The sequence below is a fragment of the Amblyraja radiata genome, chromosome 6 (assembly GCF_010909765.2).
Source record: "Amblyraja radiata isolate CabotCenter1 chromosome 6, sAmbRad1.1.pri, whole genome shotgun sequence".
In the NCBI taxonomy this organism is placed as follows: Eukaryota; Metazoa; Chordata; class Chondrichthyes; order Rajiformes; family Rajidae; genus Amblyraja; species Amblyraja radiata.
Genome location: NC_045961.1, coordinates 26,952,525 through 26,976,335, shown reverse-complemented (window position 1 = coordinate 26,976,335; position 23,811 = coordinate 26,952,525). Strand labels below are relative to the sequence as shown.

Sequence of the window (23,811 nt, the reverse complement as noted above, 5' to 3'; positions counted from 1 at the left end):
CCTGCTGAACATGATGCCAAGTTATACTAATCTCCTCTGCCTGCATATGATCCATATCCCTTCATTCCCTGCATATACACGTGCCTAACTAAATACCTCATAAACACCACTATAATATCTGCCTTCACCACCATGCCTGGCAGCATGTTCCATGCACCCATCTCCCTCTGTAGAAAACCTGCCCCGCACATCACCTTTAAACTTCACCCCCCTCACCTTAAAGCTATGCCCTCTTGTCTTTGATATTTCAACCTGGGAAATAGATTCTGTGGAAAATGTGTGTTGAGCAATTAATAGTTACGACAGAGCTAACAGCATAAATTTACACTCGTGGCTTCTTGCATATGTTTTCAGAACTTTTGATAAGTTAGATTCAAATAAAATAGTTGCATTATTAAAATGAAGATTTTAATATATTCATGGCAGCCACTTTAAAATGTAAACAATGAATATGGGAACAGGTCTCCTTTGTTGCTGCTCATAACAGCAACAATTTCTATTTATATAATGCCGTTAATGTAATAAGAATACCCCGGGGTGCGACACAGGGGTGTTTGCAAATAAAGAGATTGCCTCACTGTTACACAAGGACTTATTAGGGTGAATATTTGGTCAGAGATTTGAAAGAGCATCTTACAGAACGAGGAGCGGGAAAAATGAGAGGTTTGCAACAGAATTGCCAGAACCAAAGATAGATAGGTAAAGTCAGTAATGGAATGATTTAAGGTACACAAAATTGCTGGAGAAACTCAGCGGGTGCAGCAGCATCTATGGAGCGAAGGAAATAGGCTACGTTTCGGGCCGAAACCCTTGATTTAATTTGGGAACAGAAAGCTTACAGAGCAGATGGTGAGATGATGAACTTATTAAATCTAGCAACTGGTTAACAGGGGGCCAGTGTGTGTCTGTAAGCAGGGAGTGATGGATAAATTAGACTTTGTGCAAGTTGGGAAGCAAGATTCTGCTGGACGGATTCAAGGAGACTAGAATGAGACCAAACTGCATTAGAATAGTCAGTTCCAAATGACAAATGCAAGGGTGAGGTTTGTCAGAACTTGCCAGAATTCAATGCATTGGTCACTTGGGCTGAGCTGAGGGCAAAGTTGAGCAAAGGAAAGAAAGGTGGTCTCAACTATTGGTTCTTAAACTCAATGCAGGTTAAGTAATATACCAACTCTGTGAACAGTCTGATTCACTGCCCAGTCCATCATCGGCTCTGACCTTCCTTCCATCGAGGGGATTTATCGCAGTCGCTGCCTCAGAAAGGCTGGCAGTATCATCAAAGACCCACACCATCCTGGCCACACACTCATCTCCCTGCTACTTTCAGGCAGAAGGTACAGATGCCTGAAGACTGCAACAACCAGGTTCAGTAATAGCTACTTCCCCACAGCCATCAGGCTATTAAACCTGGCTCGGACAAAACTCTGATTATTAATAACCCATTATCTGTCATTTGCACTTTATCATTTTATTTATTCATGTGTGTTTATATTTATATTATAGTATATGGACACATTGATCTGTTTTGTAGTAAATGCCTACTATGTTCTGTGTGCTGAAGCAAAGCAAGAATTTCATTGTCCTATCTGGGACACATGACAATAAACTCTCTTGAATCTAACGGGACAGAGGTGTCAGAGGGTAAGACATAAGAAATAGGAGCAGCAGCAGGCCATAAGGCTGATCTTCCATCTCAGTGTCATTTTCCAGTTCTTTTACCAGAAGCCTAGGTTCTCTTAATGCCCAAGGAAGGTGTTATCAAATATTGCAGAGAGGACAAGAGGCATGGATAATCATGATCATATTCGGGGTTATTAGTGACTTTGATCAGAACTGTATTTATGTCGTAGCAGGGCCGGTCCTGATTGGAACTGATTGGAATATTGGCTGGCCATGATTTTAACTTTGGATGGATATTGAACTGAGGGTTAACAGCAGATCACATTTTCCTGTCACTGCTGAAAGAGAATCTCGAATGTTGTAGCTGAAATATCAAGGCTGGCTTCCCACCCTATTGTGTCTTCACTTCTGCCTTGCTGCCTGCTCCTGCTTCTATTGCTTATGTCTTGGCCTCCTTTGACACCTCTGTTCCATTGGATGGGACAGAATTTAGCCTTTACAAATTGCATGTTGAATGGGTCCACCAAGATATAAAGCAGGAATGCATCTCATAAATTCCTCACCATTGGATCTTGCTGTTTAATTAATTTGAAAGGAAATTGTTCACAATACAGGGCCATTGGTCCAGAAACATGGGTTCAAATTCCACCATGACTGCTGGGAACTTTGCAAGTTACAAAATATATCTGGAATTTTAAGCAAATATAAATGTTGCATTAATTATTAGCAAGAAACCCACAGGATTATCATAAGAATCCATCTTGTTCTTCAGTCCACTTCAAGAAAGGAAATTGGACATCTTTATGCAGTCTAATGCACCTGTTACTCCAGTCACAATTATGTTGTTGACTCTTTGCCAGGACAAGAAGTGATGGATAGTACATGTCAGCTTTGAATGAATAAAAAAGTCAACAAGGACTTGTTGCCTATATAAACTGGCTATTAATATAGCCACTTTATATATTCCATTGAGACTTTGTCAGACGGATGTGTTGCCATGCCATATAATGCAATCGTAAGACAGGATACCACAGGCTTGATCTAGGAAGTAGGGTTTAAAGACATTACACAAAGGAAGAGAGTGGTAGAGTGGTGAAGAGGTTCAGAGAAGGTATTCCAGAGCCTCGGGTGCAGATGATTAAGACTGCGGAAGGCACCCCCGGGGAATAAAGGTGGACAAGTGAGGAGAGGGATGTGGCGTCCACGGAAGTAGATGGCTGGAGACCCGCAGCAGCCTGGGACTTGCCTGGAACGTGAACGTGAAAATGGCACCAAAACATGACGCCTCTTGCATGCTGGCTCAGTAGCCTATTTCTGTACACTTGCAGGATCGGGGATATGGCAATACTCTAGGACTGTTGGTAAGAAAAAGAATTCCACTGTGTTGACACTTCACACATGTGACCATAAAAGTACCATTGTAGCACATAAATAGGTAGGGAAGCTGGTGATGCAGAATCTCTGACTATAACATGCAGCCCTTCATAAACCTTTGGAAAATCCTCAATCAGACATTGACACAACAGCAAGGTGTGCTGTGCTGTCTGTTATCTGCTATTATTCCATCCAACCTCAATGCACTTTTCTAAATCTCCTCATTATTCTGTCTGAAGGACGCCGCAAACCACCTATAGAAGCTGACACCAGCTGAGCAAGGTTAATGGAACAAATGGATGGGCTATTAATTTGTTACTGTTCTTTTGCAGACAACTCTCTCACATATGAGAGGTGTCCAGCCCCGTCAATATGGAATCTTTATAATAGCAATGGCACATGGAGTCCTCTCTCATGATGATACTTCATCTACGTTAATTAGCAATGACATTCGTCCCCAAGAGCAGCAAACACCATTGTACTATTTGATATGACGTCAGGTTAGCCGAGGGTCGAGCTTGCAATAGCACCTCACGTATTTCCGTAGCAGCAACAACTGCTGAAACCTTTGGAAGTTCATCCCAGCAATGATCGCTAAAGTGACACTCAAAAACATTATTGCATCTGCAGACCTTGTCTAAACTTGCTTCTCATTAGTTTATCTTAGTCTCGTTGAGAGATACATGAAAACAGGCCCTTCAGCCCACTGAGTCCGCTCCAACCCGCGAACACGGTGCACTAACGCTATCCTACACACTAGGGACAATTTACAATTTTTACTGAAGCCAAGTTAACTGACAAACATGTATATCTTTCGAGTGTGGGAGGAAAATGGAGCATCGGGGAAAACCCACATGGCCAGGGGGAGAACGTACAAACTCCATAGAGACAGCACCCATAGTCAGGATCAATCCCAGGTCTCTGGCACTGGAAGGCAGGAACAATACTCTGCGCCACCCTGATTAGTATGGGTGTCACAGGTTATGGGGAGAAGGCAGGAGAATGGGATTAGGAGAGAGAGAGATAGATCAGCCATGATTGGATGGCAAAAATAGACGATGGGCCGAATGGCCTAATTCTGCTCCTTTCACTGATGACCGTATGACCTTCTGGCACCGTACTGCCTGTTGTGCCACGGTGCCGTCTGTGACTGCCCAATTACACTGACAAAATGTTATTGTTTTGCAAGTTGACTGAATAGTTTTGATAATCTTTGATATGGTTGAGAAGTAGTAAAGAGATTGACACTGAAGATGTTATTCTTTTCAGGAATGGGGATTAAGGAATTCAACTAAATCACTGTTATGTTAACCATTTCCTGGCTTACTCAACTTGAATATTTCCCTCATACCCTCCTTTATTTGTGGGTCTCCACCACCTTCACCCAATTCATCCTCATCTGCGAGGATTTTGTTTGTTGATTTTAGCTCTGCATTCAACACCATTGTGCCAGAGCTACTACACTCCAAACTTTCCGAGTTGACTGTGCCTGAGCCCATCTGTCAGTGGATCACTAGCTTCCAGACAGAGGAAGCAGCATGTGAGGCTGGGAAAGCACATCTCGGACCCGCAGACCCTCAGCATAGGAGCAGCGCAAGGCTGCGTACTCTCCCCTCTCCTCTACTCTCTCTACACCAATGACTGCACCTCCACTGACTCCTCTGTCAAGCTTCTCACGTTTGTGGACGACACAACCCTGATTGGACTGATCCAGGATGGGGAAGAATCTGCCTTCAGACAGGAAGTGACACAGCTGTCGGCCTGGTGTCACTGCAACAACCTAGAGCTCAATGCTCTTAAGACAGTGGAATTGATAGTAGACTTTAGGAGAGCTCTCCCCCCCCCCCCCCCTCACCCCATTCACCATCAACAACACATTCACATCTGTGGAGTCTTTTAAGTTCCTGAGAACCATTATCTCCAAGGACCTTAAGTGAGGGGCTACCATCGACTCCACAGTCAAAAAGGCACAACAGAGGATGTACTTCCTGCGGCAGCTGAGGAAGCACAATCTGCCACAGGCAATGATGGTCCAATTCTATACGGCCATCGTGGTTTGTCCTCACCTTCTCCATCATGGTCTGGTTTGGCTCAGCCACCAAGCACGGAATCCGGAGGCTGCAGCGAATCGTCCGAACAGCTGAGAAGGTTATTGGCTGCAACCTTCCCTCCATTGATGAATTGTACACTGCAAGGGGCAGGAAGCGAGCGGGTAAAATCATCTCTGACCCCTCTCACCCTGGCCACAAACTCTTTAAATCATTTCCCTCTGGAAGGCGACTCCAGACTGTCAAAGCTGCCACAGCCAGACATAAAAACAGCTTTTTTTCCCACAAGTAGTAGCTCTACTCAATAACCAAAAATCTGTAGCCTTCTTTTGCTCTGGTATTTTACTTAATTCACATGTTTAACCAATAATGTTTTATTATTAATGTTGAATGTTTTATGTGTCATTCCTAACCGCATGTCGTTGTCAGTTATGGGCGGAGCACCAAGGCAAATTCCTTGTATGTGAATACTTGGCCAATAAACTTATTAATCAGTCAATCAATCAATCAATTGATTGGTTTATTAATTAATCCATTCATTTATCAATTGTCCTCCATCTTGTTGCTAATTCAGGTTCTACTCAAATTCTTCTGGCATTGTGATATTGTGCATAATGCAATGAGCTATAAGATGCAGGTCATTTTAATTGGGCTTTACTCTACACTCCCCAGTATTCAAGGTGTGTGAACGTCTTTCAAAATGTCCTTAGATGTACCTCTAATTTTTCAGGAGGTTCCTTGGTTCTCATTTGGCCTGCATTGCTTAACTTTGATGAGGTTGCAGAGTTCTGGCATCAGCCAAGAATAGAGGAAATAGGTACTTCCCCATGCAAACCATCTTCTAATCTTCTTATGTGTAGGAAGGATCTGGAGATGCTGATTTACACAGAAGATAGACACAAAATGCTTGGGTAACTCAGTGGGACAGGCAGCATCTTTGGAGAGAAGGAATGGGCGAAGACTGAAGAATGGTCTCGACACGAAACGTCACCCATTCCTTTCTCCGGAGATGCTGCCTGTCCCGCTGAGTCACTCTAGCATTCGAATCTTCCTAGATGGGCAGGAGGTCATATGAGCATTTGCAGAATTAAGATGTAGGAACTGCCAACAAAGCCCAAACAGGCTGGTATCATCTTTCTGATCCAATGCTCAATAATTTAACATTTATGAACTGTAAGCCCTCATTATTCCCTACAGACGGTGAAACTTCTTCTGGTGTTTAGTTGGAAACATTGTGCCCCGCTAGTCGTGATAGTGGCTGATGTCACAAATGCAGTTTTATGCAAGTCTACTGCTTAATACCTATCACAAATGCAAAGTATTGTTTGGTCTGGTAGGTCGACAGCTGATAATGTGCTGTCACCCTGGTCACAGCCTGGAAGGAGCCGGTGATGAGATGGCTATGGGCGGCTCTGACATTGTTACCATGTGGCCAACTGGACATGCCACAGCAGCATCTTTCTGCACTAATGCTCAGGGACCTCTGTGAGTAACCATCCTCTCAGCTCGTACTGGTTGTTGCTGCTGCTGCGTCTCTTCTTCATATTGGTTGCACATCCAAAGATGTGAAACAATAACAGCACCCATGATAAACAGGGTAAGCAACTCAGGTAACAAAATCAAAAGAGGCAAGATGGTAGTTCAGGACCACCTTCCTTAACTGCCATCTTGGTTGGTAGACACAAAATGCTGGAGTAACCGCGGGACAGGCAGCATCTCTGAAGAGAAGGAATGGGTAATGTTTCGGGTCGAGGCCCTTCCTACACATCTTGGTTGGTTGTTTTTTTCACAATGTCACAGAGATAGTAGGTGAGGGTGTATCTCCTTTACATTGAGTTTACATAGTTAAGGGCCTGTCCCACTTGGTCGTCATTTATGCGACATCATTTACGAGTCACGATACCCAAGTGGTACAGGCCCTTTAGTCCATTTGTAAATGAATCCTACTGCCTTTACTTGGCAGATATGCTGCTCAACAAATCTTCAGCCCACTCAATTAACAACCCATGCCACATAATAAGATTCTTATCTAAATTTAGAAAGGCATTCGCTGTTTACACCTAGGGGGGGGGTTCTAATTTGATTTACAATGAAGTTAAAGTGGGAATCAACTGCGTGTCTATTTTTCAGATTTTAACAGTTAACCTTCCTCATTGCCATCTGACTTGGTTGATAAAATCAAGCTAGTGTTTGGCAAAGACAGAAGCCAATTACATAACACAAATACATTATTCCGATTCCAAGCTCTGCTGTGTTTAATACACCTATTGTATTAAGGATATAAAGTTTAATTGTTTTGAACAAATAGGTTTCAGTTCTGACCTATTTACTCTTACGTCAACCTGGACGCGACTGAAACTCACAATCCAGAGCGCACTTGTTCCTGTTTTGTTGATAATTAAGTCAGGTCAAAATTATATAAACTTTCATTTTTCAAAAGGCACATTTTTCCTCGAATCATTCTCTGCCTAGTTTTTTCCCCATTATTATACAACAGTTGAAATTATTGATGAGCAAGGGGTGTTCAGCACATTTGAAATAATAAGGGCATTGTTAGGATGTCACAGTTTGTGCAGCTGCAATAGCTATTGTCTAACAACTCCAGCAGTCTGCGTTCGATCCTGATCTCTGCTGCTGACTGTGTGAATTTTGCTCATCGTACTTGTGGCTGCTTTGGTTTCCTCTGGCTTCCACCCATGTGCCAAAGACATGCAGGTTGCTAGGTTTTATATAAACATTATTCTGATTCTAGGCTGTCCTGTATTTAATGCACCTATTGGCTGAAGGACATAAAGGCTAATTGTTTTGAACAGATATGTTCAGTTAGAACCTACTTCCTCTTATGTGCCTTACATGTATTAAATGGTAACCTACCATGTTAAGGGGTTGAGAGGGTTGTGATATGGTCATTAGGTCATAGGGTCATAAGGAATAGGAGTAGAATTAGGCCATTCGGCCCATCATCTACTCCGTCATTCAGTCATGGCTCATCTATCTCTCCCTCCCACCCCCATTCTCCTGCCTTCTCCCCATAACCTCTGACACCTGTACTAATCAAGAATATTATGATCTTATGATCTTATGAACCTCATAATTACCCAAGGGTGAAGTTGAGTATAGTGGTGGCTGTGGAATATGAGGCAGGTTGATAGGAACATTGGGAAAATAGAATGGGAATAATGCAGCATCAGTGTAAATGTGTTCTTCATGGTCAGTGGTGGGTTGAAAGATCTGTTTCCAAGTTAGAGTCATACAGTGTGGAAACAGGCCTTTTGGCCCAACTAGCCCACATCGACCAACATGTCCCATCTATGCTATTCCCTCCTACCTGCATTTGGCCCACATCCCTCTAAATCTGTCCTATTCATGCACCTGTCTAATTGTTTCATGACTCAACTATCTCCTCTGGCAGCTCGTTCCATACACCAACCACCCTTTATGTGGAAAAGTTACCCCTCAGATTCCTATTAAATCTTTCCCTCTTCACATTAAACCTATGTCCTCTGGTTCTCCATTCCCATATTCTGGGCAAGAGACTCTGTGCATCTACCTGATCTATTCCTCTCATGATTTTATACACCTCCATAAAATCACCCCTCATTCTCCGTCGCTCCAAGGAAAAGAGTCCCAGCCTGCTCAGCCTCGCCTTATAGCTCAGGCCTTTGGGTCCTGGCAACATCCTTGTAAATCATCTCTGTGTCCTTTCCAACATCTTTCTTACAGCATGGTGCCCAGAACTGAACACAATATTCTAAATTCGGCCTCACAAAATGTCTAATATAACTACAACATGACCTCCCAACTTCCATACTCAATAATCTGACTAATGAAGGACAATGTGCCAAAAGCCTGTTTAGTGTCAAAGGATGTATGGCTCAATGATAACCTGGAAATATTGGCACAAAGATTATGGCTTCATGTATTGCAATGAGAGTTAGGACCAACTAGTATAAAAACACACCAGAACCTTAAAATTTCGTATATTTTAAATAATTCCAAAAGTACATTATTTGGAACATAATAACACTCTCAATAAATTCAGGTACATTCGTCTATGGCATTGAAGACAGTGTTTTGAATGTGGAATAAAACAGGCTCTCGCTCATAATTCTAAATTACTATTGCTTTTTCCACTTTGAAAAAAAGCAATAAAATGTGGAAAAAAGGAAATTAACCACATTTAGTGCATACTAAATTATGTCACTTCATTATATCATGAATTGTTGCCTTGAACAATTTATTAATTTATATATTTCCGTCATGCGAACTATAATTAAGTTTATCATTATGTATTGATCTCATAAAATATTAATTTCAGCCTCTAAAATATTGCCTTTAAATTAACTTGATTTTAAAGTTAAACATTTGGTGAAACACATTCATCTATTGTATAAAATGTAGTTTCAGCAGAGAATGCAATTTTTAATTGTTCAAATAAAGTAAATATTTCCTTAGTGACCGTTTGACATTTTGCCACCATCCCAGCTCCTGACCTAATCCACTGGGCAATTCTCATTAGTTTCTCCTAACACCTATTTAACAAGGATTCAAAAGTTGTTAACCAAGGAATATAACTTCTTGTAAAATTCATTGAACATATTAACATACCATTGAGTGGAAGGATTTAAATTGGTAGTAGGTGATCAATGTTTGGAATGAATTTCTATTAATCTTGGTCACTGAAATGTTCTGCTCAGAGGGAAATATGTCTCAAGAAATTGAATTTACTCTTTACACTATTATTTTGGGGGTTTGAATGGTAGTTTAAGTTGGAATTTTCCTCTATGTGAGTGCCTACATTATATGACTATTAAAACACAGAACTTTCATCCAAACTATTTATCCAGCTCATTAAAAACAGCTAAGAGAAACTTAGTCATGAAGTCATATAGAATATAGAGGCCTTTTGGAAAAACTTGCCCATGCTGACCAATATGCCTCATCTACACAAGTCCCACCTGCCCTTGTTAGGCACATATCCCTCTAAACCTTTCCTATCCATGCCTTCAAAATGTTGTTATAGTAATTGCCTCAACTACCTCTTCAGGCAGATCATTCCATATACCCACCACCTTTTGTGTGAAAACATTACTCCTCAGATTCCTAATAAATGTTTCCTTCATTCTAACTCCTTAAAGCTATGTCCCCGGTTCTTGATTACCCTACTCTCAGTAAAAGCCTGTGCATTTACCCTATCTATGCCCCTCATTACCGTATACACCTCTATAAGATCACTTTTCATCCACGTGCGCTCCAAGGAATAAAATCCTAACCTGCTCAACCTCTCCTTATAGCTCATACACTCATGACCTGGCAACATCCTCGTAAATGTTATCTGCACTCTTTCGAGCTTAACAACATCCTCCCCATAGCTGGGTGACCAAAACTGAACACAATACTCCAAATGTGGCCTCATCAACGTCTTGGACAACAGCAATATATAACATCCCAAAATAATCCTAGTCCCATCTTCTAAACTTAATACCCTGACTGATGAAGGCTGTTGTACCGAATGCCTTCTTGACCACACTATCTACATGTGACACAACTTTCAAGGAACTATGTACCTGCTCTACTAGATCCCTCGGCTCACAACACTCCCAAGAACCCTGCCATTCACTGCGATGATCCAGCCCTGTTTTGACTTCCCAAAATGTAACGCATTACACTGATCTGCATTGAAATCCATTAACAATTCCTCAGCCCATTTGCCCCCAACTGATGAATCTATTGCTGTAAGTTTTGAAAACCATACTCGCTATATACGTTACCACCCACTTTTGTGTGCTCTGCAAACTTACTAATCATGTCTTCTACATTCTCGTCTAAATGAATGATATAAACCACCCACGACAATGGATCCAGCACCGATCCCTGAGGCACACCACTAGTCACAGGCCTCCAGTCTGACAAACAACCTTCCATCATCAACCTCTACTTCCTTCATTGAAGCCAATTCTCTACCAATGTGATCTAACCTTCCAGGCCTGCCTACCATGCAAATACCTTGCTAAAGTCCATTTTAACACTGTCTACAGCTATGCCCTCATCAACCTTTTTGGTTACTTCAAAACATTCAATCACATTTCCCATGTACAAAACCAGGCTAACTATCCCTAATCAGAAGATGGACATAAAATGCTGGAATAACTCAGCGGGTCAGGCAGCATCTCCGGAGAAAAGGAATAGGTGACATCTCAGGTCGAGACCCTTCATCAGCCTCCATCTATCCAAATGCATATATATCTTACCCCTTAGAATACTAAGGATAACAGCCTCCTCTTGAACATCAAAAAAACGAAGGAGCTGATCATGGACTTTAGGAGGGCACATCATCCGAGGACGTACACTCCATTGAGGATAAATGGGGATCCTGTGGATAGGGTGAACTGTTTTAAATATCTGGGAGTCCACATCTCCGAGGATATGACATGGGCATCACACGCCTCAGAACTCGTGAGTAAGGCAAGGCAGCGCCTTTACCACCTCAGGCAATTGAGGAAATTCAGAGTGTCTCCAAGGATCCTCCAGTGCTTCTACGCAGCGGCGGTGGAAAGCATCTTGTCCGGGAACATTACCATCTGGTTTGGGAATTGCTCTGCCAAGGACAAGAAGGCTCTGCCAAGAGTAGTGCGTTCGGCCGAACGCACTATGGGAACTTCACTGGTCTATAGTTGCCAGGCTTTTCCTTGCAGCCCTTCGTAAATATGGACCCAATTGAAGGCTAACTTGTACTTTAACTAACAGAGTGTATACTCAGTTATAATTTTCCATACAACTAATGATGGTGTGTGAACTCATTATAAATGTTTCTCAACTGCTACAGAGAAGTACCGGTGCCCACAATTAAATGTCCAAGAATTCAAATAAATTTAGTGTGGAAGTGTGAAGAAGCTAAATTGGACAACATGACCACCAAAGCTGGTAACACATATTTGTGAAATCTCTGTAAGTAAAGTTAGACATCTATGTCAGATGTGAAGAGGATCATAAATGAAATATGTGACTAATTTGTCACTTGTATAAATAGTTCATGTGCAGACAGGAGATTAATTTTAATTTGGCATCATGTTCAGCACGGACATAGTGGGCAGAAGGGCCTGTTCCTATGCTGTACTATTCTATGTGTTATATATAGTTATAACACTCTGGCGCAGACAAAAATGGAATATTCAATTATTACTTAATGAGTGTTCTCCGTGTTAATTTACTAGAGCTCCGGTGCATTGAGTATTTGTTGAGAATTACTTTCAGCCCAGATCCATCCCATTAAGACGACAGCATAATATAAACTCAAGGCTGGTTTACATGAGTTAATTTTCTTAAAGCCCAAAGCATATTTATCAATCTTCAAAATGGTGATAGTAGTTACTGAATACAAGCTAAAATATAAAATACTCACTGTTGCACTGCCTGCTTTTTATTCCCCCAAATACTTTGATGATGTGGGAGTTGTCTTGGCATCTGCATGTACTCAAAATATGTTTCTGGTACAATACAATGACATTGTCCATACTTAAAAAACATCAGTAAACAAAAACGGAGGCAACAGGTTACATTAAGAAGCTGTAGACGATTTAAAGACTTAAATAAAGGTTTTTGTGTCATCTCCCGAAGAGTTAGGAAGGCGTTGAAATGAACTCTGAAGTCAAGGTGCATTGGATGCTGAAAACTAAATTAGTTGCTTATTTCTGGAGATCAATGTCAGTAGCTGACAATTCTAAATCGGATATAATGAAGCTTAGATGTGTAGTAATTTTCTTTCTCGATTCCTAATGACAGAAATCCCAGAGCAAAATCTCTGATGGGCCAGTCTAATTTCTATTTTTTATGAAGTTTTAAAATGTTATTTATATTCTATTATGTTTGCCAATGAGAAGCAGGACAACTACACATGCACACGCCACTGTCAATATAAAGTATTTGTAACTTATATAGCACGAGATAGCTGCATTCGTACCTGTCCTCTAATTTGGCCTATTAATATGTCAAAACTATTAGCTTCATCAGAGTGCTCACAAGTACATTAATGTCATATTTCAATTTCCTGTACCAATCGATCCCAGGAGGCCAAGTCATTAAATATATTTAAGAGGTAGATATATTTCTTGATTCTAAAGGGATCAGAGGACCTGGCAGTAAAGCAGGAATAGAGTACTGAAGAGAATGATCAATTATGATCATATAGAATAGTGGAGTAGACAGGAGTGTCCAAATAGCCTACTACTGCTCTCATGTTTCTAACCTTTTTTTATGCCTATTCTAGTTATGAAGTTCTAGGTCTTGGTTAGCAGTAACTTTGTCAGGTGTATACATCACTAAACGCTCACTAATCGGGTCGGGGGGCGCTGCAAGCCGGCGCCCTGTCAGCAGCGTGTCCGTTTTTTCCAACTTTTTTTGTTTTTTTAGAATGTTTTGAAGTATGTTTTTAATGGTTCTTTGTGTGTTTTGTGTGGGGGGTGGTGTGGGGGGGTGAGGGGGAAACCGCTTTGGTCGCATCCTCCACGGAGAGGTGACTTTTTCCAGGTCGCCTCCCCCGTGGCCTAACAACGAGGATCGGCGCGGCCTTTCCCGGAGACGCGCCAGGGGCTTCAGCGGCGGGCGCAGCGTGGACTCTCGGTGTGGAGCGGGTGAGCCCTCGCTGGGGCTCGCTGGAGGGGAGCGCTCCGTTTCGCTGGCACGTGGCAGCCGGCAGCCTGAAACCGCGGTCTGCAGAGTTCCAGCTGGCGCGGTGTCCGCAGCCCGGGATCCCTGGTGGGGGACCTGGGGGAAGAAGAAGCCACCACTGCCGGCCCGCGTCCAACTTCTACTGCGGGCCTGGCATGGACTTACCATCACCCCAGGAGGGGAGCTTCGACAGCCGGCCCTGTGGTCTGCGGTGCTTCTGGCTGCGGCGCGGCGGGGACTTTAAATCTTCAATCGCCGGCCTGCGGCCTACACCAGCCTGAAGCCGCGGTCTCCGGTGGGGAAGAGCCGACTATGGACTGGCTCTGGACTCTGGTCCCGACCACGGGGGGGAAATGGAGGAGGACTGGCCAATTTTTGTGCCTTCCACCACAGTGATGAATGTTTGTGTTAAATTTTTATTGTGTATTGTGTGTTCTTTCTCACTGTATCGCTGCTGACATATTCATTTCACTTGCACTTTATGTGCAATGTGACGAATAAACCCGTATTGTATTGTATTGTATTGTATGAATGCAATACATTTCACTCTTATAACCGGAGACAGTCATAATCACAATAAATAAAAATGGTTCAAATCCAAGCACTCATGAAATGTCCAAATCAATCAAATTCCTGCACCAGTCTTTCCTGTTGCTTCTACTAAACATCTTTGTGGTCTCTCTTAATGAGATTGCTAATATAAAGTCTTTCAGCACCAGATGAAAGGTAGACTTGTTCTATCGATTTCTGCTCATTTTGTCCAGATTAAAACTGCCCAAGCTGTTGGCATTATAAAACTTGACCAATTAAATTATTAGTGTTAACTGAATGTACAAGCCCTTCTTCTCCAATAATATATCATAAATAAATATTCAATTCATTCATCATAATAAACCTGACCTTCTATAGTTTCGAGAATTCAGATTTAAAGATTGTATCTTGAACTTTTAACAGATCCACAGATAAGTGCATTCTTATATAGAAGCTGTGGGAAATAGGAAAGAAAAAAATAGCAGACCATCTTGACCATTTATAGTGCTGTTTATTTCACAAATTTGAAGCAGAACCTGCATAGGATATCACTGGGGAACCTAATATATTCATGCAAATGATTCACAACAAACGTGGCAGCAGGTATCAGTAAGAATGCTTCGCATGTGTTGTGAGCAAGACCAAAGCTCACGTTTGGTGGGAAGGACATCTTCTTAATGGTACACAAAAGTTGCCAGCATTAGAAATGACAACAGCGATTCAGTCTTCTCCACTCATAAACAGTACAGATGCGGGCAGAAAAAGAACTGAGAAATCATGTGCAAAAGTCAAACATGAGTATCATCAAATAATTAAGATGCACACTTTTTCATATCTGGAAAATGTTTAAAAGTAAAACAATTTGCATGGGTCAAATCACAATGCCTTCAATGGTATAACTCCATCATTGAAAGCCAATATCCTTTACATAATAGTCGGCCACATTATGGGATGGGTAATGGGCCGTCATGCTAAACGACGAAAACTAAGATTGAGTAAAACACACAGTGCTGGAATAACTCAGCCGGTCAGGTAGCATCTGTGGAAGAATGGATAGTCTCAGGTTAGGACCCTTGTTCAGACTGAATCTTCGACTAAGATTCAAATTTTAAGTTTAGTAATTGAAATGGCTTCAGGCCACGAAGACCAGAATAGTGCAAAAGGATATTTAAACTCATGAAGTGAAATAGTCATACATTTTAAACATTATAGAAACCATATTTCATGAATGCATTCATATGAATTAGTTATGTACAAGGGTGCAATTGTGTAGACAATAACAATTAGCCTGGATTGTTGAGTTTAGAAGAGCAAAGTTAACAAGCATTTGAATTTGGAAGTTGAAGAGATGAACACACTGCAAAAGATGTCGGTAATCGGACAAATGTTATACAGTCCGAGGCATTAAGCAGAGGATGGGATGTCAGAAAGATGAAAGACGTGAGCTTCTCTAAGAAAAGAGCAGCAATGTCTAATGTGGGGAATATTCCAGCACAGGTAGGAAGCCCAATACTAATTCATATCAGAGGTCAAAGAAAGTGACTCTGCCTCCACAACCTGACCATACATAGACGTTATTTGCCTCCTTTAACATTTTGGTCGTTTGAAATGTGCAATTTTCATCAATATGTCATCATTACAATGCTATCTGCAACGGAGACACGAGTTACTCAGACATTGAGTGAAATATGAATATTCATCATAATTGTTCTCACCACTGTTTTGGTGGCTTTGGGTTTTAAAGATTAATATAGAATGATAACTAGATAAAAACTGGTTGCAGTCAGATACGTTCTTTCAAAATCTAATAGATGTCCACTGTGTATTCTTATATGAATCAATGAATCTCAGAACATAATACCGATAAGCAGTGGCATGAGTGAAATATAATTTGCAAACAATGTGGCCACCATTCTAGAAGCCCTCGAAATTGATGCTAATCCTTTGTTGTTTGCTGTACCCAGCTATCAATGAATATTTCTTTAACTTGGAAAGCATTTAATGTTAGGCTTTGGAAATATAGAGCACAAACAAAGAGTAAATGCAGCAGCAAAACAAAATAAACACACATGCCACGAGTGATGCACAGCACAATTTATTTCACTGGGAATTCATCTTGGAGGCTCTGTCATTCTGTCATACAGAAAATAAAATATCAACATCTAAAAGACAAACAGACCGAATGCTGCACACCAATAAATATATGATGATGGCAAACAGCTGTCCTGTGATTTTAAATACATTGAAGAGAAAATATTAAGAACTAATTGTAGAGCGCCATGGCTAACCAATTGAATGTGCTGTGCTGCTTGTTCTAGCTACATGAGATGGGTAACACTGGGCTTTAGTCAATTCCTTAAAATGGGGCAAAAGGCAATGCAATGGATTCTGCAATGGATGCCTGAAAGTTCTTGGGCATCAAAAGGTGGGAGAAACAGCAACGTTTGCCTCCAACAGCTCTGCTTTGCAACCTCTACGGACGTATTTATGGCGACAGGCACACATCCCCTTCACAAAATGTTAAATGAAAACACTGTTGCTGCACAACACTGAGGTAGTTGGCTCCATGCTGCTAGATTCGTTGCCTGATGTAGAACACACTGTGACTTGGGAGCTTCCTATGACTCTGTGTGTTCTCTCTCTCTCTCTCTCCCTCGCTATGTATGTCTCTCTCTCTCTCTCTCTCTCTCTCTCTCTCTCTCTCTCTCTCTGCGTTTTCCTTTCCAAAGTGCCTCAAAGGCTGCTGTGCCCATTTTTAAATACTGCAGCATTAATCACTCTTGTCCCTTTGCACATAATTATTTATTTTTAATGCTCGCACACCATTGCCAAACTCAGTCTGCAGTGTTATCTGTGGTTATGGAATTATGCACCGGTAACTCACAAATAACCTTTGAACAAAATATAACTGAAATTCCATTCCATTGAGCTTTTTTCAACTGCCTTCAAAAATATGTTCACAGAAGTAGCAATGAAAAGCAATGAAACTCAATCTATTAGTTTGTTCTCTAACTACCTTACTTATATTTACCTTTTCATAATCGTTGTCAAACAGGAGAATCAACCGTTGTAATTGCTATAAAACTATGAAGTGCCCTTTCATTTAGTTGCAATATTTGCTTTCCAAAGCACCAATCTTAAAATCATTTTCACTCATAGAAATAAATTTATTAAATTTTGTTTTAATTCTTTATAAACCAAAATGTTCTTCCGGTTATACTGCATGCTTGAGCCAAAGCCTTCAATCATTGCTCTGGAATATCAATTCCAGAACATAAATTGTCTAATCAGCTGTAAATAAGGCAATAGAAAGCCTGTCTTCTTGTACCATAGGTGCAATGAATAAATCAGAAAGAGTTTGAGTCTAATTGCTGATGGGGGGGAAAAAAAGCAATGGTAGAAAGTACTTTCATACATAAATGCTGGACTTATCTTGACTTGCATGGTGGAGTCTGTGAAATACACTGATTAATGTTAAACACCAAAGGTAGACAACATTTTGGAGAAACTCAGCGGGTGAGGCAGCATCTATGGAGCGAGGAAATAGGTGACGTTTCGGGTCGAGACCCTTTTTCAGACCAATTAATGTTAAACTGATTAATGTTAAACACCAAGGCAATCGCTTATTTGTCGTTTAAAGGAATTACATCAATACCAAGCATGGAAGGAATCAACATTTAGTGAACATGGAAGCAAAGACAATATAAAGGACCAGAAGAACAAAATAATTTATTCACATTAAAATGGTAACTGTGATTGATGCAGGAAGCGCATTTTGCGAAGATGTCGGCGTTATAGTTGTCTACAAAATAAATAATAACGTTTACCTAATGCTAATAAAGAATGGAAGAAAGATAATCTGCTGTGTCAAAAAAAATTCAACAGGTGAAATAAGTCGCTCGCTTGAAGAAAAGATTAAGATCAACTGTGCACACAAACTATTTTGAAGGCATTTTAAAAGTGTGAAGTATATGCAAAAATATCTTCGCCACTAACTTTGGACATTTAACATTTTAGTTAATTCTGTGTCAATACTTTGCAGACGTACGTCTCTGCTGAAGTTAGTAACTTTCCTGAACTGCTCGCTTTGTTGTACGTGTCAGAAAGAGAGCACGAGCCGACCCAAAAATGATAAGAAACAGTTTCAAAGGTGGGAAAGCGAGAACGGTGCAGTAATTAAGCGAAGTCACCTACCTTATCAAGCCAGTATACTGAGAGTAGCCTTGCGAATAACTCTCTGCCATTGGTTTAGTTCCACCTTGATAACCCAGATATGTAATGGGTTGGTACCAGGTCACGGGAGCTGAAGAAGTAGACGGCATGGTGTCATCTTGAACCAAGAAGCTGCAATTGAGTCCCGCTTCATGGTGCGAGAGGCCGTAGGAATCTAGGGGCTCAGTCTTAAACATGACGGCATCTTCAAGAGGTTCGCCTCTCATGATGGGTCTTTGTTGTTGAGGGGAAATGGAATAGTCGCTATAAGGGGAATAACTGGAAGGCATGTAACCAAATGTGTTGCCGGCTTCCTGGCTCATGTTCATTGGTGGCTGCGATTCGGGTTGCATGTTCCTTTCAACCTTCGCATTGGGAGAGCCGCCAGCCTCGGCATAACCGTACGAGCTGGAAATGTCCGGGATGTAAGGAGCGTGGTCGCAATCGTCCGTGGTAAGAAGTTGGTGGGTGCGTGCGGCCAGATAGATGGGGTTGAGCGGCAGGAAGGGAAAACGCAAAATATTCAGTGGTGACATTTGCCCTCGGGGGCTTGAGTGGCAGGCGTCATCTCTCTCCAGGCAGATTTCGGATTTCATGGACTGCAGAGTGGCGGGGATGTTACTTTGCTCTATCGAACTTAAGTTCTCCCCGGGACAAACTTTGAGCTGTTTGGGATCACTGGGGAGATTCCTATCTGTGTTAATCAGCGCCCAGGAACCCACGGGAGCCGGGGGCATGGGCTGTTTCCCCGCTCCTATCCCTTCAGAACTGCTTTCACTCAAACCTAAATCGCAGTTGGTCCACGTGGACGGTTCTGTCGCCTCGCTGAGACTGGACACAGAAGATAAGGCGATGCCCTCTAGATGTTTGGGGGAAATACTGCTTTTCTCCGAGTCACTCTCAACTTTCCTTTCCAACGCGGTAGTCAGCTCAGACTGAGGAAGCAAGTCGTCCATATAAAGTCCCATTGAGTCGGAAACCGCCTTCAGCAGGTCTGTTGCGGACCCATCTCTGGAACTCGTTCCAGAAGAGTAGGACAGAACCTTGTCTGCTGTTTCCTTCTCATCCATGTTTTTTATGTTCCCTTGCTCCATTCGACGGGCGGAAGTGTACAGGAACCAGCGTGCGTTCGCTCTGCCTGCTCTGTTGGTTCTCAAGGTTGAGCTCCGCCAACCACGACTCTGCAACGTTCCCCAGGCGTGAACTCCATCCCACGCATCTGCTCACCTCACTGTCAACGGCACCAGGGCAATTCTTAACATCAACTTTCAACTTCTATGCAACAGCACAACTTTTGCATTGCCTAGATTGTTATAATTACAACTGGCATGGTTGCAAAACGAACACGAAACCAGACGCTACGAGCGGAATCAAGTTAATGGTTTGAGGATATCAGCATTTAATTTAAAACATAAACGGTGAAAAGTCAAAACGTCTTTAAGGCTAACTGATCTATTTAATAAAACTTCGCACATTTAGGGATCCCGATGCCGCCTGATTTTGTAAGTCAAACCTCGAAACCCCAATTGAACCCCCCCTCCCCCCCTCCTCCCCTCCAATATGGACCAAGACCAAGAGTATTTGTTGCTGTCTAGTTGTTACAGATGCTGTTGGGTGGACAGGACTGCTCAAACTCTGGTATAGTTCGGAGTTATTTATTTAAACGTCAGGCACATGCGAAAAACGCCAGTTAGATCTCCCCGGTTAATACTAGGGTCTCTTTTTTTTCTACAGTTTTATTAATTCGTTTCGCTCGGCTAAATCATTCCTACCTGAACGCTTGAAATCGCGATCGTAGCCGGCTTGATCTCCGGATTTCTGCCTCCTTCGCCTCGCAGCCTCGGCTCTCCCTCTATCACGTGTGAGTTGAAGATGTGAGACTTTACGTACAGTACTGTGCAGCGATCATCACACGTCACAAAAAAAAAGTTTACTCCTGAAAATCTTTGACTTACAAGGTAGAAACATCCGGGGTCATTTTTATCCTCCTCCTCCTCCTCCTCCTCCTCGCTTTGTCTGAAAGCTACGCTGTCGCTCGGTTTCCCCGCGAACAACCCAGAGCTTGTCAATTTCTGGTCAATTCCACCCGCTCATTCTCAAAGTCCGGCCGCCACCGCAGTTTGCTCCGACCGAGTTAAGGTGCAAGAGACACAAACTAAACGCGCATTTCCAGATTGTGTTTCTTTCAAATACTCTACCGCATAGGAATACAATTCAAAACCGCAAGTTTGTGCTTTTTTATAATAAGCGTACTTCTTGAATTGAACAGTGGAAAGAGTTGGACGGAAGCCGCCCGCATCTGTTCAAAAGAAAAGGGCTATGGACGTGGGATTTAAATCGTCCATTTAAATCAGATACGTCAGTGTGAAAACCCTTTGCTGGATGTAGATGGGAGCTTTTGTCAAAGTATCTGGAAGTTGCAATTGAGTGCTGAAGCCAGCGATTTGCCATTTCTAAGGGGGGGGAGGGGGGGGGGGGAGACTGAGGACTGCACGAGAGCTGGGAAGTTGGAAGTAGTTCATAAAAGGATTGTATTTAACAGAGGAACGGGAGGGGGGTCACTCCATATCCTTCATATTGTGAAATGACATCCTGTTGCCCAATACCTAGAAACGTGACGTCTTAAACAACAGCGGGGTACAATTTACCGGAGAGAGTCAAGATAGTTTGAGATAAAGATTGTCTTCCAATTAAATTCGCTTCAAGATGTTGGTGGCAATCATAGTAAGAATATTAAGCTAAACGCAAGGTGCTTGAGCAAAGCACAAAGTGCTGGTGCACACAGACGTTGTCTGACCATAGAAACATAGAAAATAGGTGCAGGAAGAGGCCATTCGGTCCTTCGAGCCAGCACCGACATTCATTGTGATCATGGCTGATCATTAACTCGCTGGATTACTCCAGCATTTAGTGTTTTGCTCAAGATTCCAGCATCTGCAGTTCCTTGTGTCTAATGCAACAATTGCGATTAGAGGCGAGGTAGTTCAAAATATCAAAGATAATGGTGAAATATTGATGACAGTACAGTTGACGTTTCAAACTCTTGATTCTTTCTCCTCACTCCTCCAAACACTACCAGGAACGCTGAGGATAATTTCCTCGCTGCCCGTCCTATTTCATTCCGTCACACCACCAAACTAAAGGCCATCTTTTCCTTGTGACCCTGAGAGGCAAGATCAGACAAGAGCAGACGAGAATGGCGAACTTCATGGGCAACAGCCCCGGCTGCAATAATGGTGACTTTGTGGAGAGATGTTGTGGGTGTCCGGAAATTCCCTCGTGAATCCAGCCACTTTGGGGGTTTTTTTCATGCGTCCATTACATGTGAGAAAGGTAACTGTTAGCCTGGGATTTGAACGGTGGGCGCAACCAAAGATACTAGAGGAGTATCTGTGGGTGCAACCCAGCTGCGGGCAAAGCGCCCATTGTAGAAAACGCCCAATTTCACCCCATGCTATAAGCTTGCGCCGAGGCTGCGAATCGTCGCAAACCAGTAAAAGCCACCTGCTACAATAGGGTCCATGGAAACATCACCTCAGCGGCATATTCGCATCCGACCAGCGCCAGGGCACATCAGACACTAGCAGAAACTGCAATCTGCACAATGTTTCCAATGTTAACGTGGACTTGTACTTCATATAAAACGCAGTAAAATGAGTCAACTCACCACAGTAGGTCTTGAAGCACAACAATACTGCAGATGCTGGAATCTTGAGCACTAGAACATTGTCCAGGAAGAACCCAGAGAGCTAGGCAGCACCTGTTGAGGAAAATGGCAAGACTTCAGATCTCGAAGAAGGGCCATGACCCCGAAATGTCGCCTGTCCATTTCCCACTACAGATGGTGCCTGTCCAGCTGAGTTTCTCCAGCACTTGCTTGTTGTTTTTTTGCTTTATCTTCACAGGCACATAAGTGTCTGCAGAAATAAGTGGTGGACACTGTGCATTATCCAGAATGTTACAGGGAACACTTTTTCGAGGTCAACATTTTCCCGAATAATACCCTACCACATGGCCATAGCAATCATGCTGTGATACCATTTCCGTCATGTATGCCTCGTACATATCATGGTGTAGCGCATGTAACTCACGAGTAAAATTCCGTAATCCTTCAAATCACAATTTTACACGAGTAAACAAAGGATCGATAGGCAATCTTTGATTTAATGTCGTACCACTGTCTCCTCATTAACTCGACCATGAAGAGTGTTCATTACATTGTACTGTTACCATCAACATTTTGTGAGATTATTTGTTTCCGTTTTTGCCAACATGCAACAATTGTAAATACCACTGACTGCGTCAGATGGTCACTTGGGTCGGGTGCTTACCGCAACATACGAACATCTCCAGCTGCCGAAAATCTAGAGTTAGATCAGGAACTTCTGCAGATATTCAACGTCAATCAACATATGTACAGAAAGTGACAGAGTTAACGTTTCCGGTTCATCGACAACAATAAGAAGGCTTTAAGGATGAGGTGGGAGTTCTGGAGAAGTGTCAATGATAGATAGTGTGGGAGTGGAGACCAAGTTGGTCCAGGTGACGTGACTCAAAGGCATGGGAGCTGCCTGATTAACCGCTGCCGCTCAGTCTGCAAGGGACCATCGTAAATATAGACAATTGTCGGCAATTAAAACAAAGACATGCTGGAACCATGAGATGCAAAACCCAACAGTTGCTGGTAATCTAAAATAGAGGTACATGCCAGAGATATTTCGCAAGTTATTTTGTGGAATTGACATAACTGATTTGGATGACATTGTACCAGAGCTGGCCATTTCTAAAGTTGGTTATCAGAAACTGTTGAATTTAATATTGAGAAGCAACAGCTGCAAAGAGACAGAAACTGGAATGTTTTTCTTGGAACTTACATTGGTGGAAGCAGAAGACAGAGAGAGGCAAGATGTGACTCCACTAGTCATCGTTATAGAATCCTACAGCATGGAAACTGGCCCTTCAACCCAACTTGACCAGACTGATCAACATGTCCTATCTACAATATTCCCACCTGCCTGCATTTGGCCTTTATCCATCTAAACCTGTCCTAACCATGTATTTGTCTAAATGTGTCTTAAATGTTGTGATCATCCATGCCTCAAAAACCTCCTCTGGCAGTTTGTTCCACACACACATGAGTTAAACTGAGAGGTGATTTAATGCTCTGGTTAGGCAGATGAACTACTTGGAGGGTGCTCTGTCCGGGCAACTTTGAAAGTCTTGTGTCACCTGGTTAACCCTAATCTTCAACCTATATGAAACGTTTCCTTCACCCCACACCCCCCTCTTCTCCAATTTGTTTCTTATATTTTGGGGTTTGATGAAAAGTCATGGACTCAAATATTAATCATGCTTT

The 23,811-nt window shown here is 42.3% G+C and overlaps 1 protein-coding gene across 1 annotated transcript in view; it reads right to left on the bottom strand.

Annotated features, from left to right (window-relative positions):
• The window catches only part of pgr (progesterone receptor), a 236,494-nt gene extending 216,153 nt beyond the window's left edge, over window positions 1–20,341 (bottom strand). Inside the window, exons 1-2 of the mRNA XM_033023424.1 lie at window positions 20,228–20,341; window positions 18,437–19,686 (exon numbers count right to left, since the gene is read on the bottom strand). Of these exons, the coding sequence (XP_032879315.1) occupies window positions 18,437–19,549 (1,113 nt within the window). The 5' untranslated portion in view covers window positions 19,550–19,686; window positions 20,228–20,341. The remainder of the gene's footprint in view (window positions 1–18,436; window positions 19,687–20,227) is intronic.
• Window positions 20,342–23,811: the final 3,470 nt, after the last annotated feature.